Below are 16,434 nucleotides of genomic sequence, written 5' to 3' on the forward strand. Positions count from 1 at the left end.
TTTTCTTGATTTAACCTGTTTCATTTTGAGCTGTAGTTATTATAGTGCCTGGTCTTGCCCTTACATATTTCTCATGGTAGCAAAACTCCACTGAGGTTTCAGTCTTAACAACAGACTTAGAGCAGCATTTTACAGACCATCTCTTCACCTCTAAAAGAAGTGCATTTCTTACTGACATCCAATTCTGAGGTGGCTTTTACAACTGTAATAAAATAATAACTTCAGGTAATTCCCTGGCTGTTCCACTAGCAGCCAAATACAAGACCTACCAAAAAGGATAAAAAAAATAAAAGGATAAATAAACGGATATATTTGGAATTGGCAAGCTTGCCAAATAAAACGTCACGTCAACAGGGCCATGAATTTTAAGCTGAACTATAACAGCAATGAATATAACCCTGACACACGGGAAAACAAAAGCCTATTTTCTTGTCTAGTTGCCTCTTTGGTACATGCTACCTAAAATGTCATTACTGTAAAAAGTGGAAACGTACACTGTTTCAGCCATATAACACCACCAAGGCATTCCATGCTTTTAAATTCACCTTTTTCTTTATATTACAGAGGCACAACTCCATTAACAAGGTCTCCAGCCATACCACAATGAATTTCTCCAACTTCTCATGCCTTAGACCTTGTGCTCCTCCCCTCTTCTGAAGCTCTGTCCAGGGCTTGGGGTGGCATGAAGGGCTTCTTTTGGGGCCCAGCACCCCAACTGAAATAGTCAAAACATCTGCATCTCCCAGAGGGCTTCAGCTGCAATAGGAAAACATAGGTTCCAAAATCTAAGTCTCCTAGGAACGAGACTTAGATTTTTAATAACATTCAAGACCAGATGATTCACATGTGAGTGAAGTTTCTAGTGCAGTGGTTTTGCAAGACTAAGGATGTACCAAGCAAGCTAGTGTTCTGCTCAGGGAGACTGAGCCCACATTGCCACTTAATGCAAAAAAAATTACTACACCTGCCTGGTGCCAAATTTTCTCCTCTGTCAATCAGCCTGAACAACTGCTGTTGGAATCTGACCCTCATTACTAAACATAAACCATTCGACCCCAATTTGCTCTCCCAAAGGGCCAGGAGTCGTCTGACATTACACACATTTTCTTCCTTTACTTCTTGTGTGCTCTCCCCATGACTGAGGGAGAGCTGGGTCTGACAAAGTAAGGTTGATTTTTTTCACACTCAGTGCTGAGCTCCATATTAGCATCTCTGACTTCAAGTCAGTAACTTGAGCTTTGTCCAAAGCTCCTTGTGTGGAAGGAAAGCTCCCGGGGACCAGCTCTTCTCACAAAGCGTTAACAGCATGAAAGCACTGATTGCTTTTGTAAAACCTGACAGTGATTTTACAAAGTACTACCATTCCAGCAGTTGTATAAATTGCATACAAATGAGACAATTAAAACATGTTAATTTGGTTTTGAACCATCAAGTGAAACTGGAGCCTTTTAAATTAAAGATACAGTGAATTTAGCTGCCTTCAACACTAATGACAAGGACAATATAACAGGCTGGGCTTTCGCTGTAAAGTAGGGGACTCTGGAAGTGTGGTTGAAATTATCATGCCTGAGTACTGATGTCATGCACTTGATGAGTATGTGCTGTACCAAATAATACAAATTATTTTTCCCAGTTAAACATATCTGCTAATATTCAGTGGGGTTTTCCCCCTGGCAATTTCAGAAATTTAGTTTTAGCATTTTGCATCATTTCTATACTAAACAGAACTCCAAGAAAAAAAGTGTTTCTGTACTGTATAAAAACATTTTGGTCTGAATGTTCTTTAGCTTATTTTCTTCCTAAACTATTATTAAGAAGTAATGCTACACACACCATCCGAAACATATTTGGTCTATAGTTTAATATTTCCTTTTAAACCACTATGCTCCTGTGATGACATGGGCTGCATACGGTGACTTATACTTTTCCAGACAAATGTCTGCACCTATAATATGTATCTGCTGAAGACTGTCTTCAATCACGTGAACCCTGTACAAGCAAAACATGTGGTTCTTGGTCTCAAATTCTCCTGCACGGTTGCCATTCAAAACAGATTTTGATTGTGCTGCAATGCGACGTATTCATGTCTTTGTCATAAAACTAAGACTTTTTTTCTTGTTTCTCCTGCAGTTGTCAGTAAACTGTCTTAATTAATTTGGTCAAATGTAACAAAATAAATGGCCGTAGTTCTCTGAAAGAGCATCAGAGAAAGAAAAGAAACTTCGAAGTCTTTCATCAACACTTTTTCATCAAGGCTTCTGACAATGGCTTTAAACTGACAGAGGGGAAGTTTAGATTAGATATGGGGAAGAAGTTCTTCCCTGTGAGGGTGCTGAGGCGCTGGCACAGGGTGCCCAGAGAAGCTGTGGCTGCCCCATCCCTGGCAGTGTTCAAGGCCAGGTTGGACAGGGCTTGGAGCAACCTGGTCTGGTGGAAGGTGTCCCTGCCCGTGGCAGGGGGTTGGAACTGGAGGAGCTTTAAGGTCCCTTCCAACCCAAACCAGTCTGGGATTCTATGATTTCTATGAAGATCTTTTTCCTTTAGCAGCAAGTCTTGAAGTTACAGGAAACATCTCCCTGCAAAGGACAGTCTCTGTCTCTCCCTAAAGCTTTTAAAATATTATTTTTTTTTAAGTTACATAGCCTTTTACAATTTCATATTTCATTGATAAAGTGCTCCACATGGCAGGGAAAAATGGAACATTGACTGAAGGAAATTGGCTGACTTACTTACACTCTCTTATTTCTGAAGCCTCAGTTATAAGATGATGATTTAACCTAGCAGATACCTCTTGGTTAGAGTCTTCAACTGATCCCTGCATTCAGCAAAGTACTGCCAGTGGAAAGCCACCATTGTTCTAGATACTACACTAGGGCCAGATGTCCCCTGGCACACTTAAGTTTCTCGTGTGAACCTAGGACTGCTGAAATAAGCCTTCTCTGCTGGGGTGGGGAAACACTACTAGATCATTATTTCCTTCTAGTTGTACAATATTTTCATGCTCAAAGGTGGAATGAATCTTTCATACTGTGATTTTACAATTTCAATGTGTACTGTCTGGCATGTTGGTTGGCTGTTTTAACCTGTTTTCTCTTTTCCCTTTCATTATAAAGACCAACTTGGCAAGTGCAAGACAAAGCAGATGCTAACAATGTAGCTTATACAACCGGGAAACTATGTTTTCACACTGATTACCCTGTTCTGCAGCATCCACCTGGGGTAAGGTGAATCTACTGCCTTCTTCACAACACAAAAGGGGAAAAGGAAATGTTCCTATAGCATGAAATATGGTTAACGTTCAGTGACTCTGAATTTTGTCTTAAAAGAGCAATGTAAACATAACAATATATTAATCACATAACAATCTATATACACATGGGTATGCAATATATCATAGAATCATAGAATTATTTGGGTTGGAAGAGATCTTAAAGCTCATCCAATTCTAACCTCCTGCCACGGGCAGGAATACCCTCCACTAGACCAGGTTGCTCAAAGCCCCATCCCATATACATTATGACTCAAGTTCTGCATAAGAAAACCATTATGTATCCCATAATTTTTAAGTGAAATTCATGGAATATTGAGATTACCACCATATGAGAAAACGCTAGTGTCCTGTATGTGCTTTTGATACTGTTCTCATTCTATTCAAAAAGTTATTTGTCTAAATGCTATAGTCAATTTGTGACATTTTAGGACTCATCTGTTCACCTCAGGAGGGGAATGTATTAGAAGAAATATGATTAAGATGTTATATTGTCTTTCCTGTGAATTGATTGACATTAGACACTTATTTGCCATTTCGTAACAGACAAAAAAGGGGCATTCTGTAAAGCTGGACAACAACCACAGGCAATATGTTTTCTCCTAGTCCCTGTCACATCAAAGTCTAATCCACGTTCACCATAAAACTGGAAAGGACTAGGAACAGGTACAAAGGAGCAAAAAATAACCCTGGAGAAGTCTGCATCTATAAAACTTCCCCTTCTAGTCTTGTGGAATACTATATATCTGTTGTTTCTATGATTAAACAAAAAGCCAATGTGATTTATCCACAAGTACCAAATACTTCACACTAACATCACCTTTAAAAATCATTTAGATACTGGTTAATTAATGTGGAGTAGGAACAGAACAGGGCTTCATTAATAGAGAGCAGACGTGAATTAGCTCGCTGTCTTACCTGTGCCAAAGCCCACACTGTTATGAAATATTAGAAGAGCATAAGCTTTCTCATTCAAACGTGCTTGTAAGAAATAAAAGTATTAAAGTACATTGAATTATTTTGAACATTATCCTGAACGTGCAGTTTTCTTTATCTAGTTATTACACAGCATTTGAATTCTTAAGATGTATTTCTTACAAATATTTGAAGAAAGAGATGATGTTTAGTTTCAGAACTGTCCCATAAAAATGGTTTTAGGATTTCCTAGGTTTTATTCTGGCAACTATTTTTGCATGAGAGATCCTGATTAAAAGCAAAACAAAATAACGAACAACTGATTATTAGATCTTAGCACAAACATTATCTCTCTAGAATGTAAACTGAATTATCCCTTTGAAATTTTCCATGAAGTACACTGCTGCAGCCCTCCCTAGCAGTGCCAAACTGTGCTTGCCCAATGTAAGGCCAGCTGAGGCCACAAAAGAAAAGAGCTTGTTGCCTTGTGCTCTCTTCAGTGGGACCCCTGAGACACCATGCCCCAGGTTTGTTGGCCAAAAGGAGCATGGCAGGAGGGCAGGAAGCAGCTTCATTGAGTGATTTAACTCAATAAGTCCTTTCCAACAAGTCCTCCTTCTGCACTGTCAGTAATTTAAATTTCTCCCTTCATCACCATCGTCAAGGTCTGTGGGTCTAGCTGGTGAGGTGATTCTGGGGTGAAGCCTGTTCACTGCTCCTTTTTCTCCTCCGGTTTTGTTTGGGTTGGGTTATTGGTTTTTTTTGTTGGGGTTTTTTTTTGGGGGGGGGATGGGGAGAGGGTTGGGAGTGGTAGTGTTTTGATTGCTTTTTTGGTTGGTTTTTTTTGTTTGTTTAGTTGGGTTTTTTTCTCCTAATGGTCTCAGAAATAGCTCACCATCATGGAAGGGAAAAGTGAAGCTGCTTCCATTGGCATGACAGATGTGTTTTGTGTCATTTGGCCAAGATGAATGGCTACACTTTGTGTGATGCTGGACTCTGTAACACCACGGGGAGTTTTACTGCCTGTGTTTGTAGCTCCAGTTTACACTGGTGCAACCCAGAACCCGGGCTTTCTGCTCTGTTTTACGCCTTGGCAATTTCACTGTGAAATGAAATGAAACTGTCTTAATCCTATTTTATCATAGAGATACCAGGCCTGTTGCCTTCTATGACAGCCACCTTTCCCCTGCTGTGAGCCTATCATTCACAGGAGGTTTTGTTTCTGCAACAGAAAGCTAATCCTCCTTGTTGAGATAAGACTGCATTTAAAATTACACGACTGCCACAAAGAGGGACTCAAAGGACAGAAGTGAGAACAGAGCTTTACAGTTGACTCACAGGTTGCAAACATTAGAAGATAGGCCAAATGGGATGGATTGATAAACATGCTGCTTTAATTTGCTGCCTTTGTGATAGTGGTGGCAGAGCGCTGTGAAGCTGCAGCAATGGGAACTCAGTCTTTCACTGAAAACCAAACCCAAACAAAACCACAGAGCCACGGATATAAGGGAAAGGATACTAATGACCTGTTAAATATGCAAGCTAATTCTTGCTTTTAATGAGATGTTAATTTGTTCCAGGTTCAGTTTCTCCACTGTATAAAACAGACAGCCACAGGAGGTGAAACTGAAGTTGTAGATGGATTTCATGCATGCCAAAAGTTGAAGAAACAAAATCCTCAGGCGTATCAGATCCTGTCCTATACTGCTGTAGACTACACAGATGTTGGGAGGGACTACTGTGATTTTGCTGTGCAATGTAAACAAAGAATTATAGAGTGAGTAGTTTCGGCAGGGAAAACTAAAATCCCTTTCGTACGGCAAGTTTTGTCTGCTCCTGCCACCTTGTGGGAAAACACTGGTTTAACTGGGTCTATAGTTATTCTGGGGGGTTGGGAGATTTCTGTGATTTTGGTTTTGAAGCAATTTAGAGTAAGAACTGTACGCTAGAAAAAGATCAAATGCAAATGTTTATAATCTCTTCTGAATCTAAAAAGCTTATGATTCTACAATTAAAGAGTATAGAAAACAGAATTTTGAACGAATTAAATGTCTACATTTTCTCCTGATTATCCCGAATTAGGCTTAATTATAAAAGCCAGTGCAATAATAACCTGAATTTCACTATAGAAACATACTGAAATTCCAGCAGGAGAATGAAGTTGTTGTTTAACTGTCTTAAAATGTTTCAGTAACATAATACATGCCTTTTCCTTTCCTTCTCTGTTTCCTAGCGTGGATTCCAGAGGCCAAGTAGTTCGCATCAATTACAATAATGCAACAAGAGACACTGTGTTTGACATACCAGCTGAAAAAGTGAGGCCATTTTATGCAGCTCTAAAGGAATTCAATGATTTATTAAACAGTGCAGAACTCAAATTTACTCACAAGCTGAAACCAGGTCAGTAAGTTGCTTCTCCTTGCAATGATTTTTCGAATGTTTTTCCTAGCAGCCAAAACACTTCAGCACTGTTAGCACCGGTACTGAGAGGAGATTTAAGTCCTTCCAGCACCTATTGCATTTCATACCACGTCTTTACATTCATCTCAGATTTCTTTTGCCATTGCTCACTATAAAGGGAAAAAAAAAAGGGGGGGGAGGGTGGGTTGACACCACCGTCTGCCTATTGATGAGTCCAATGTATTTTTATACTACATCAAAACCCCACACATAGAGGAAATTGTAGCTTGCCATATCAGTAGTACCACAGATGGGAAATACCATGTGTAAGACTGCTGTGCCACCCCAGTTCAGTGCCTGATCCTTAAATGATACAAAATCACATACTTTTTCCTCTGCTTCACTTGACGCAGAGTATGGACATTAAGCCAAATGATATGGGGGTGGGGGGAGGGGGTGGTTATGGCACTTTGTTAGTGGGGCACCTTCCCAATGGGGGCACCTTCCCAGCGGCTGCAGGGACTGCAGAACATGGAAGATGATACAGATGCACAATGTGCATAATGCTGAAGGAAGATGAGCAGCGCTGTGGGGAATCCGTCTGTGTCTTTGCTCAGGCACCCAACATCAGCATCATGCAGGATGAATTACTGAAGGCCTTTGCTGCTGTGCTGCTTCTCCTGGGTGACCCATGCAAGACATCTGGAGGCAGATTTGCAGATGTGCTAAGTGCTCTGAACTTCAGCTAGAGTTGTACAGGGCTGTGTTTTGAACACAAAACACACTGCAAAAAATGCCCCTTACTCTTTGAAGTCTGTGCATATATTTAACTACTTTGGCCTCAATTTCTGTTCTTTCATTCCCCAGCTATAAAATAAAGATATGAATAGTCCCTCATCTCTCAAAAGATGCTACAAAAGTAAATCCATTAGTGCATCTGACTGCTTCATGTACTATGATGATAGTGTCTTTAAAATGTCAATGAGGAAGTTAATCTCCCTCTATCGGGAACATGAAATAAAATCATTTATAAGATCACATAATAAATAGTAAAACAAAGTACCTCACATTACATTAGTACCATCTACCCCATCAATTAATGCACCAAAATGGTGGTAGAAGTGAGGGGGAGAAGGGAAGACATACTATAAGGATATATAATCAGAGATTTATCTACCACAAGGAAGAAAAATTAAAATGGCATGCTCTCCTTCATGATGTGAGTTCCTAACTTTCAATGTCTTGACTTTGTTCTCGGAGAAGTCTTCTGAGGAGGATAGCAGTGCAGGATGTGTATAGTATGAGTAATACCACACTGATCAAATGAAAATAATCCTTTTGGCTTTCACCCTTTTTCTCCTTCTTGTGGATTTGCTGCAGTTGCCTTTCCCTTCAAAGGCCTGCTTTTCTCAGCATGGACTCCCCTACCACTCCTGGTTATGCCAGACAAGGAGCAGAGGTTGAAAGGGACCTCCCCTCTCTAGTTGAGAATGACCAGTAAATTAAAATTACTGTGCTGTTGCTGTGTATCTCCAGCCAAGCTACTCAAAATTATTGCTCCCTAACTGATGATAGAAGTCTATCTCCATGTTCTGTTTGAGGGAATTAACTATAACGTACCAAGTATTAAAAATCTCTTTACAGGAGACATAATGACATTTGACAACTGGCGTGTGCTTCATGGTCGCCAAAGCTACCCATCGGGTTCAGGAGCGACTCGTCACCTGGAAGGTGCCTATGCAGACTGGGATGTGGTCATGTCAAGGCTCCGGCTCCTAAGGAAGAGGGTACTGAACAGGGACTGAGCTTTCTTCTAACTAGAATGAACAAAACGTAGATTGTTTAATCTCAATAATGACAAAAAAAACCCCACCCCAATAAAAAATGTGTTTTCTTTTCAGAAGCTAACGTCACAAATAAAGTATTTTTAAATTCCATAAGAAACCTTGTTGTTCATAACTCAAGATTTATCTGTGTCTCTGAACCCATAAAATGCATTGCTACCTCTGTCAGTTTATTTGCATTTTAAAACCAATGTACAAAATGGCTTGAAAGATTATCACTTTACTGGTCTGACTGGATATCCCAATGCCTTCCGTGGCCTTTACAGATATACCTGCCTGCCCTAGGACGCTTGGAAGGCAGCATCAAAAAAGAGCTTAAAGTATTACCTGCTAAAGTTTCGTTATCAACATCATCTTCCTTTATTTTCAGAGAGGCATTCTTTATTGCATAAATCATAACTAAAATTCATTATCAAAATTAACAACCTTTGCTGTGGAGTTAATTCCATATACACACTTCTCCAGGTAGAACTCCGCTTTAATAAGCTCTCATTCAACAGATACTGTATTCTGTATATCCTGCTGTGTATGTGATGACTATCACAGCCACAAGTCCTTGTTCCTACATTTCAAAGTCCACAAGCTCAGAAATGATTGATATTCCAGAGAAGGTGTCATATTAATTTTCCTCTGCATTAGGAATACAAATAAATCTCAGTGTAGAGGTTGCAGATAGGGTCAGAAATCCCATCAGGCGTTGTGCACAGACATAATTAAGATGTGCAGGGCAGGCAGACTTTTGAGTAAATTCAAGAGGAGGAATGCTGATGCTGTTTGGCAGCTATAAACCACAGAGCACAAGAGGTAGTTATTGACTCAATACCTGACAGAGAAGTGGTGACTGAACTCAGACCCGGTTTTGTTACACCAAAAACAAGATCATGGCTCTGACAGACTTGGTCTGCAGGATGTTTTCCTCTAGGTTGTATTCTGAAGAGAGATTACACTATGTAAAAATTACTGCAGCTGAAGTAGTGGGGTTTTTTTCCCCAGTATTCAGATGCCAAATTGAAAGAGAAATAATTAAACCCCACTTGTTCTTATACAAAGCAATATGTCCCTGAGTTTATTTGTCACTGTCCCTATAGCTGTGGAGCTAACAGGACAGCATCTCACTGTGCTGTGAGCGGGACAAGATAACCACACCTCTACCCTCAGATCTGCCCTGTTCAACCATTTGTTTTCAAACTCTTCCTTGAAAGTCAATTAAATACTAGTTTATTCCTAGTATGCTAAAACAATAGGACTGTAACTACTGAATTAAAACCTCAGCATAAGCGAGACCCTAACATCAGCCCACAAACACTTCCATAGCTTCTACTCATCATTTACAGGCAACAGATATCCCAGCTGAATAATCAAATAAAACTAAATAAGGCTTTGATCATGAGCTAGCATAGGGCATTCGAATCCATTCCTCTCTATAGTGCATAGTGAAGTGTTTTTATTGAAGTTACGGCATTAAGACATAGCATAATAAAACTGGCTTTTAGTGGCAATTTGTTTGTGCCTTCTTTAAGAATTAATTTTGGAAATATGAGAAAAGTATTTTTTGCCTTTGCTATTAAAGGGGAAAAAGATGAAGAAAGGTTAATAGCTATATTCTGTAAGACACCAGCACTACTTTGCTTCACTGTGATATTTTCCATACAACATTTGAGTGAAGAATGCAATTTTTAACTTCAAAACAAGACATCTTGGGATTTATACCAATGATAAATAGGGAAGAGATATTTTCTGCTTTTGTTCTGTCCTTTTCTAAAAACTGGTTTATTCACATTTCTGCTTTTTAAAAACTATTATGGAACTGATTACTGTTTTGGGCTCGTATCTAATCTCACACATAATATCGTGCACAAAGATATTAAGCCATTATTCATTTACAAATGTTTGTAAATACGATTACCTGACCACTTCCTACCATCCATTTGCCTCATATTTTCCCACCACTCAGAACAGCTGAATTAGGGACTACATTAAGGCCAGGTTGGACAGGACTCAGAGCAACCTGGTCTAGTGAAAGGTGTCCCTGCTCGTGGCAGAGGGTTGGGACTGGATGAGCTTTAAGGTCCCTTCCAACCCAAGCCACTCTATGATTCTATGATTAGACCTGTATCCATTCAGGTTTGTCCTGTATACTTAACATATAATTAAACTACAACTAAACCCACATCTTTGAACAGCTTCTGGGAAAACAAAACACAAAGTCAAAACCAAACCCAACTGACCAACCAACCACAGCCCTGCAGAGCACTTGGGGGTGTTGGTGAACGAGAAACTGAATATGAGCCAGCTTCAGTGTGCTCTCACAGCTCAGCAAGGCAACAGTGTGCTGGGCTGCATCAAAAGAAGCATGACCAGCAGGTCAAAGGAGGTGATCCTGACCCTCTACTCTGCTCTTGTGAGACCTCACTTGGAGTATTGTGTCCAGTTCTGGAGTCCTCAACATAAGAAGGACATGGAGCTGTTGGAGCAAGCCCAGAGGAGGGCCACGAGGATGATAAGAGGGCTGGAGCACCTCCCTTGTGAAGACAGGCTGAGAAAGTTGGGGGTGTTCAGCCTGGAGAAGAGAAGCTGCGTGGAGACCTCATAGCAGCCTCCCAGTATCTGAAGGGGGCCTACAAGGATGCTGGGGAGGGACTCTTCATCAGGGACTGTAGCAATAGGACAAGGGGTGATGGGTTTAAACTTAAACAGGGGAAGTTCAGGTTAGATATAAGGAAGAAGTTCTTCACAGTGAGGGTGGTGAGGCACTGGAATGGGTTGCCCAAGGAAGCTGTGAATGTTCCATCCCTGCCAGTGTTAAAGGCCAGGTTGGATGGAGTCTTGGGTGACATGGTTTAGTGCAATGTGTCCTGCCCATGGTAGGGGGGTTGGAACTGGATGATCTAAAAATCCTTTACAACCCAAACTATGCCATGAGTCTATGATTCTGTATATCCTGACCTTCTTGAACTGTCTAAATTTTCCAAAAATATCAACTTCATGTAAATAAGATGATATTTATTTAAAAGGCAGCTTTGCACATCGGAGGCATATGCCACATACACACGGAAGATGGGCAGGTGTAGGAGTGCTGCAGCTCCAGGTTCCCAACAGCACAATCACCCTGCCTGTATGCAATATGCAGCATATAAATCCTTCACTATTATACATAAACATAATTCAAGCTACTGTGTGTTCAAAAAAGTATTGCATACAGAATGGAGTACAAATAATGGTCAAAACTGTTCGTGAGTAGAAATGTGAAGTTCTGCACAAACCAAATCTAATCCCTGCTACACCACTGTGGGGCACCACACACAGAGTAACTGAGGAAGGGTCAGACATTACCCATACTGACCTGATGGACAACCAAAAAGTAGGTTTCTGGCTGCAAACCTGCTGCTCAACCTCTAGGACCCAGCTACTGTCTACACCACAAATTTTAATCCTAAACACCTTTCCATACCACTGTAGTCGTACTAGGAAAAGAGAGCATTTCTGTAACTGTCTGCAAAGTAGATATCCTGCTGAGTTTACCAATTCGTGGTCAGGCTAAATATTGGAGGAAGCCTCACATGGGTTTATTTCCCCTTCCTCTCCAAATCCACACTGAAGAGTGTGATTGCAAAGCTGTCAGATAGGTCTAGCTTCTGACCTGTCTCCAATACTGACATGTGCAGGTCACCCAGCGTGGATACCCCAGCCTTCGAAGGCTACCAGGCCCAACTGTCTCTGCCATCTTACAGCAGTAAGAAAAAATAGCTGGTTTTAGATGTTTGCAAAACAATTCTGAAGAAGTTTTGGGCTATATCCAGAGGTTTCTAATGGACATGAGTTCACTTAGCTGGTAGTCCAGGAGCTATAATGCCTTGTTACCTTTATGCTGTTCATGACACATCGACTATTCAGCTGTGGTCTGATGTTGCATCTAGTGGGCTCACAGCACAGATGGAGAAACAAAAAAAACCCATATCCATTCTGTTATTTGCAAATGTTTTTCTCTTTTGTCTTAGCTTTCTTCTCCTGACATCGCATTTTGTAGCAATGGATGTTGGATCCAACCCCATGGCACTGTTTCCATGTACCATTCTTAAAATATCTTTTTATATATCAAATTTCCAGCTAGTTTTTAAAGCTTGCAGAAAGTATATAATGTTTTGGGCATATCAGTACACTCACACCTCCATGACTCGCTTCACCACAGCTCTGCTTTAGCCACTGCTGAGCTACCTGCAGCATGTGCCACCCATGTTTTGGCTGGTTGCACAGTAAACCTGAGCACAGAGAGATTTCCAAGTGCTTGCTGTGGGAAGAAAACTGGACCAGCTGCCCAGATTTGCAAGTTGAAATGCATTGCTACATGTAAGTCCAGAGTTACATAAAATGTTATTTGTATATATATGTACACCATGTATGTACAGCAGGCATTAGCTGTTCTCTGATGTTCTTCAGGTATTCAAAAAGACATTTGGCAATTAGGGTCTGGCTCCATTGGTACTTTCAGGCTTATTGGCTGTATTCATTTTTACTGTAGGTTGGAGAAGTAGTTATAGTCATTAAAATAATGATCACTTTGTGACTGATTCTTTCTTACTCTAAAATACCTCCAGCTTCTAAGTTACTTGTCCAAGTTGACAGAGTATAAAGCACATGCTGCTGCTTAAAATCCGCGCTTCTATAATTTCACAGCAAATTAAATGCAGCCTCTCATCATAAATGCCAATGTATTACTTGTGTGCTGATTTTGGCTGGAAAATACGTATTTATTCCGTACCGTGTTTTTCTCTGAAGCAAACCAGAGAAAGTGCTTTGCAATCTTGTCTCAAATTCTCCCTAAGGCAAATGAGTTTTTATTCTACCTCCACATTCTAACTGTCGCTTCAGGGCAAGTCCATATTTGAAAGATTCATGCTAGAAATCTGAAATCACTTTTGGTAAAAGCTAACATAATAAATATATTTATACACATGTTTTAGACTTACAGCAAAAATCCCCCCACCCTGTTATGCCAGTCCAGTAGCACATAACAGACTGAAACACAGAAAGAGCACAAAAATCCCCTTTAAAAAACAAATAAAAACAAAAAGTCCACCCCATAGTTAAACAAAAAGGAAAATAAATGACAATTGCTCATACAAAACCTATTTGTCCATGCAACACCTGATTAAAGTCTATGAAAAGAAATTATCAAAGCCAGGGGTAGCTAGCTACATCAGCTACAGAAAACAGCCATAGTACCAGACTTTAAGTATAGCACAGACATAGCAGCTATATGGGATGTTTCTGACTGAAACCATTCTCATTATTGGACACAGGAGGAGATCTAAGAGAAGGGAGTGAGGGCATTTTGCAGCCATCCTTTCTGCCCTGGTGCTGGTGCTGTGAGGACCAAGGTGTGGGCAGGATGGCGGTAACCACTGCTCCATGAGGAACAGTTTGGGGAGAGGGTATCTCCCAGTCTTCTGCAACATCTCCTGCACGACAGTGCTGGGGAACAAAAAAAGCACCTGAAGCAACAAACAAGTTACTGCTTTCTCTGGCTACTCAAAAGGATCTTCAGCAGAGCCATGGCAATTCAGAGGGGCCACAAGGCTGCTCTGCGTTTTGTCAAGGTCAGTCAGGTTAGAGGCTGCTTTTGGGATCTTCGGTAAGATCTGATTTAGTTAGCAGAATATATTTGAAGTCAAATGTTTTATGTATTTTTAATGGCATTTTTTAATACGTGTAAGTGGCCAGTAACTTTAAAGCAGGCAGAGGATTTTCTTTGTTGCCATGCCACCATGCATGTCTTTTTGCCATTTGCTCAAGCAAAATAAGGCAAGAGGTCTAACGTGGGTAGCAGAGCATGGTTTCTCTATCATCCTTTCTTTCCAAGCAGTCATTTAGATCAATAACTGCTCATGTTGGCAATAATCAAGCTATGCATCTCTTTCAAGTTATTTCTGGAAGCATTAAAAGCAGCGAAGATCACAGAGCAACAGACATGGAGAAAACACAGCAATTCTCAGAGTATGTCATACTCAGTTTCTGAAATCTTGGTCTGCTGTTTTTTCTTTCGTCAAACAGGAACGTCATTAAGAAAATGTGCTAAGGGCCGTATAATGCCCTTGAAAAGAAGCGGGTGAGGAGCAGGCTGCTGCAGTGAGCTCTGCAGTAGCATACCTCTGACATGCTGCTCGTGATGGAGGAGCTGGTTTAACTCTCAGTTTTCATCCATCGCCATTATTTCCATCATTATTAATTTATAAAGCATAATTTAATTGGTTTTTCTTAATGAGTAGCTATCAAAGGTAAAGGAACCATCAGTGTTAGAGGGCAAAACATTGTCTCTTCTAATGTGCTTCACTCATCTCCAGAGCTAAGGATTTACTTCTGACTTTTTTTTCCCAGTCAGGTTCATTCTTCTTGAGTAAGAAGCTGCAGCAGAGGGGTAACCTCTGGGGTACTTCAGAGTCTGCTTCTGGCTACATGTGCTGTGAGGAAAGCTCCTTGGGATTTAACCAGCCCAGCAGATTTCCATTGGGTTATCTGAATTTCTTTCCCTGGACTCAGTGTTCGCAGCCTCATAGCAGCGGCAATACAAACACAAGCTGCAGCACAAAGCCATCTTCTTTGCATGGGAAGTAAGTGAAGGCCAAAAGCTAATGTGCAGGATTATGCCTGTGGTTAAACTGGGGCCTTGGGTATCAGGTTTCAGTCACTTTTCTGGGAATTTAGATGAAATTTGTGGAAACATAATGAGATCAGCATCTTGTGAGAGATAGGCCATTAAGGTCCAGTGAGAATAAGTATGGCTGATGAGGTTACAGCCTTACTCTAGCCAGAGGAAGACAGTCAAGTCCTGTTCCATTTCTGGATGCAACCTGCACCTAATACAAGCCAAGCTGAGTTAAATTCTCCTAAGTGAAGTTCAATTGTCAAACCCTGCTGTGGCTGGAAGCCTTGTACCAGCCCTGAATCCCCCCAGCCCTTGGTCTGCTCACTATCCCTGCCCTTGTGCACAGGATGGAGAGCACGCAGCTGGGAAGCACAGCAGCCAAGGGGAAGCCAAGGTTCAGGGGAATTTAATCTCCACCACGAGTAAGGTAAACCAGCATGATAAGAAAAACAGAGCATGTTGTTGCAGCCCAGACAGATGTTTGGTGTCAGACTCATCACACTCTGCACAGCCCAGCCACATGTGCTGGAAAAGCACTTTGCAGATGATTTATCACATCACTGTGCCAATGGAGCTGAAAAGCCCCCTGAAAGTTTTCCATTTAGTACTAATATGATCCTCCCTGACATTTCTACATTACTGTTCAAAGCAGGTCACGGAGCAGGAGAGGAATTTTCACCATCCCCTGCCTTGCTGGCAGTACTACCCACCAAGGAGAAGAAACCCAGGTTAGGCACTAACAGTCTCTCATTAAAAGGAGGGGAGCTCTGCACCCACCTCTGCATTGCTCTGCTCTTGGTGACTTTCAACTGTGCAGACCTCCGGTCCCCGTTGCAGGGCAGGCATACTGCGGCAGTGGAGGGAGCCCAGAAACAGCAGATGCCCAAGTTAGGAAGGGACACAGTCATAGCACTGTGATTTTTAAGCAAATTAGCACCAACAGCTCTTCACATGATCACTCACTGAACAGGGAAGCCTGGGGAGAGGCTGTGGCTCCCAACAGCTTCTTGGGCAGCAGGACCACTCCCTCAATCCACAGGGAAACGAGGGCTGCTCACCAAGGACAAACCTCTTGTAACTACTGCAGAAATCACTAACAACAAGTGCTACTGGTCACCTCATGGGAAAATGCTTAAAAATAGCTAAAGAATGAAAAGCATACAGCCACTAAGAAATATACCACATAGGTAATACTATAACTACGTGGGTACTACTATGACATTGAATCCTAGAATAGTTTGGGTTGGAAGGGACCTTAAAGCTCATCCAGTTCCAACCCCCTGCCATGGGCAGAGACACCTTCCACTAGACCAGGTTGCTCCAAGCCCCTGTGTCCAACCTGGCCTTGAACACTGCCAGGGATG

At 41.3% G+C, this 16,434-nt stretch overlaps 1 protein-coding gene across 1 annotated transcript in view; it reads left to right on the top strand.

The window, feature by feature from the left end:
* The window catches only part of BBOX1 (butyrobetaine (gamma), 2-oxoglutarate dioxygenase (gamma-butyrobetaine hydroxylase) 1), a gene marked incomplete at its 5' end in the record, with an annotated part of 13,054 nt that extends 4,626 nt beyond the window's left edge, over positions 1 to 8,428 (top strand). The window contains 4 exons of the mRNA XM_010015484.1: positions 3,114 to 3,219; positions 5,764 to 5,960; positions 6,417 to 6,583; positions 8,228 to 8,428. Coding sequence (XP_010013786.1) covers positions 3,114 to 3,219; positions 5,764 to 5,960; positions 6,417 to 6,583; positions 8,228 to 8,388 — 631 coding nt within the window. The remainder of the gene's footprint in view (positions 1 to 3,113; positions 3,220 to 5,763; positions 5,961 to 6,416; positions 6,584 to 8,227) is intronic.
* Between the last annotated feature and the right edge of the window lie 8,006 nt (positions 8,429 to 16,434).

Source organism: Nestor notabilis, unplaced genomic scaffold (assembly GCF_000696875.1).
Source record: "Nestor notabilis isolate BGI_N333 unplaced genomic scaffold, ASM69687v1 scaffold8515, whole genome shotgun sequence".
In the NCBI taxonomy this organism is placed as follows: domain Eukaryota; kingdom Metazoa; phylum Chordata; class Aves; order Psittaciformes; family Psittacidae; genus Nestor; species Nestor notabilis.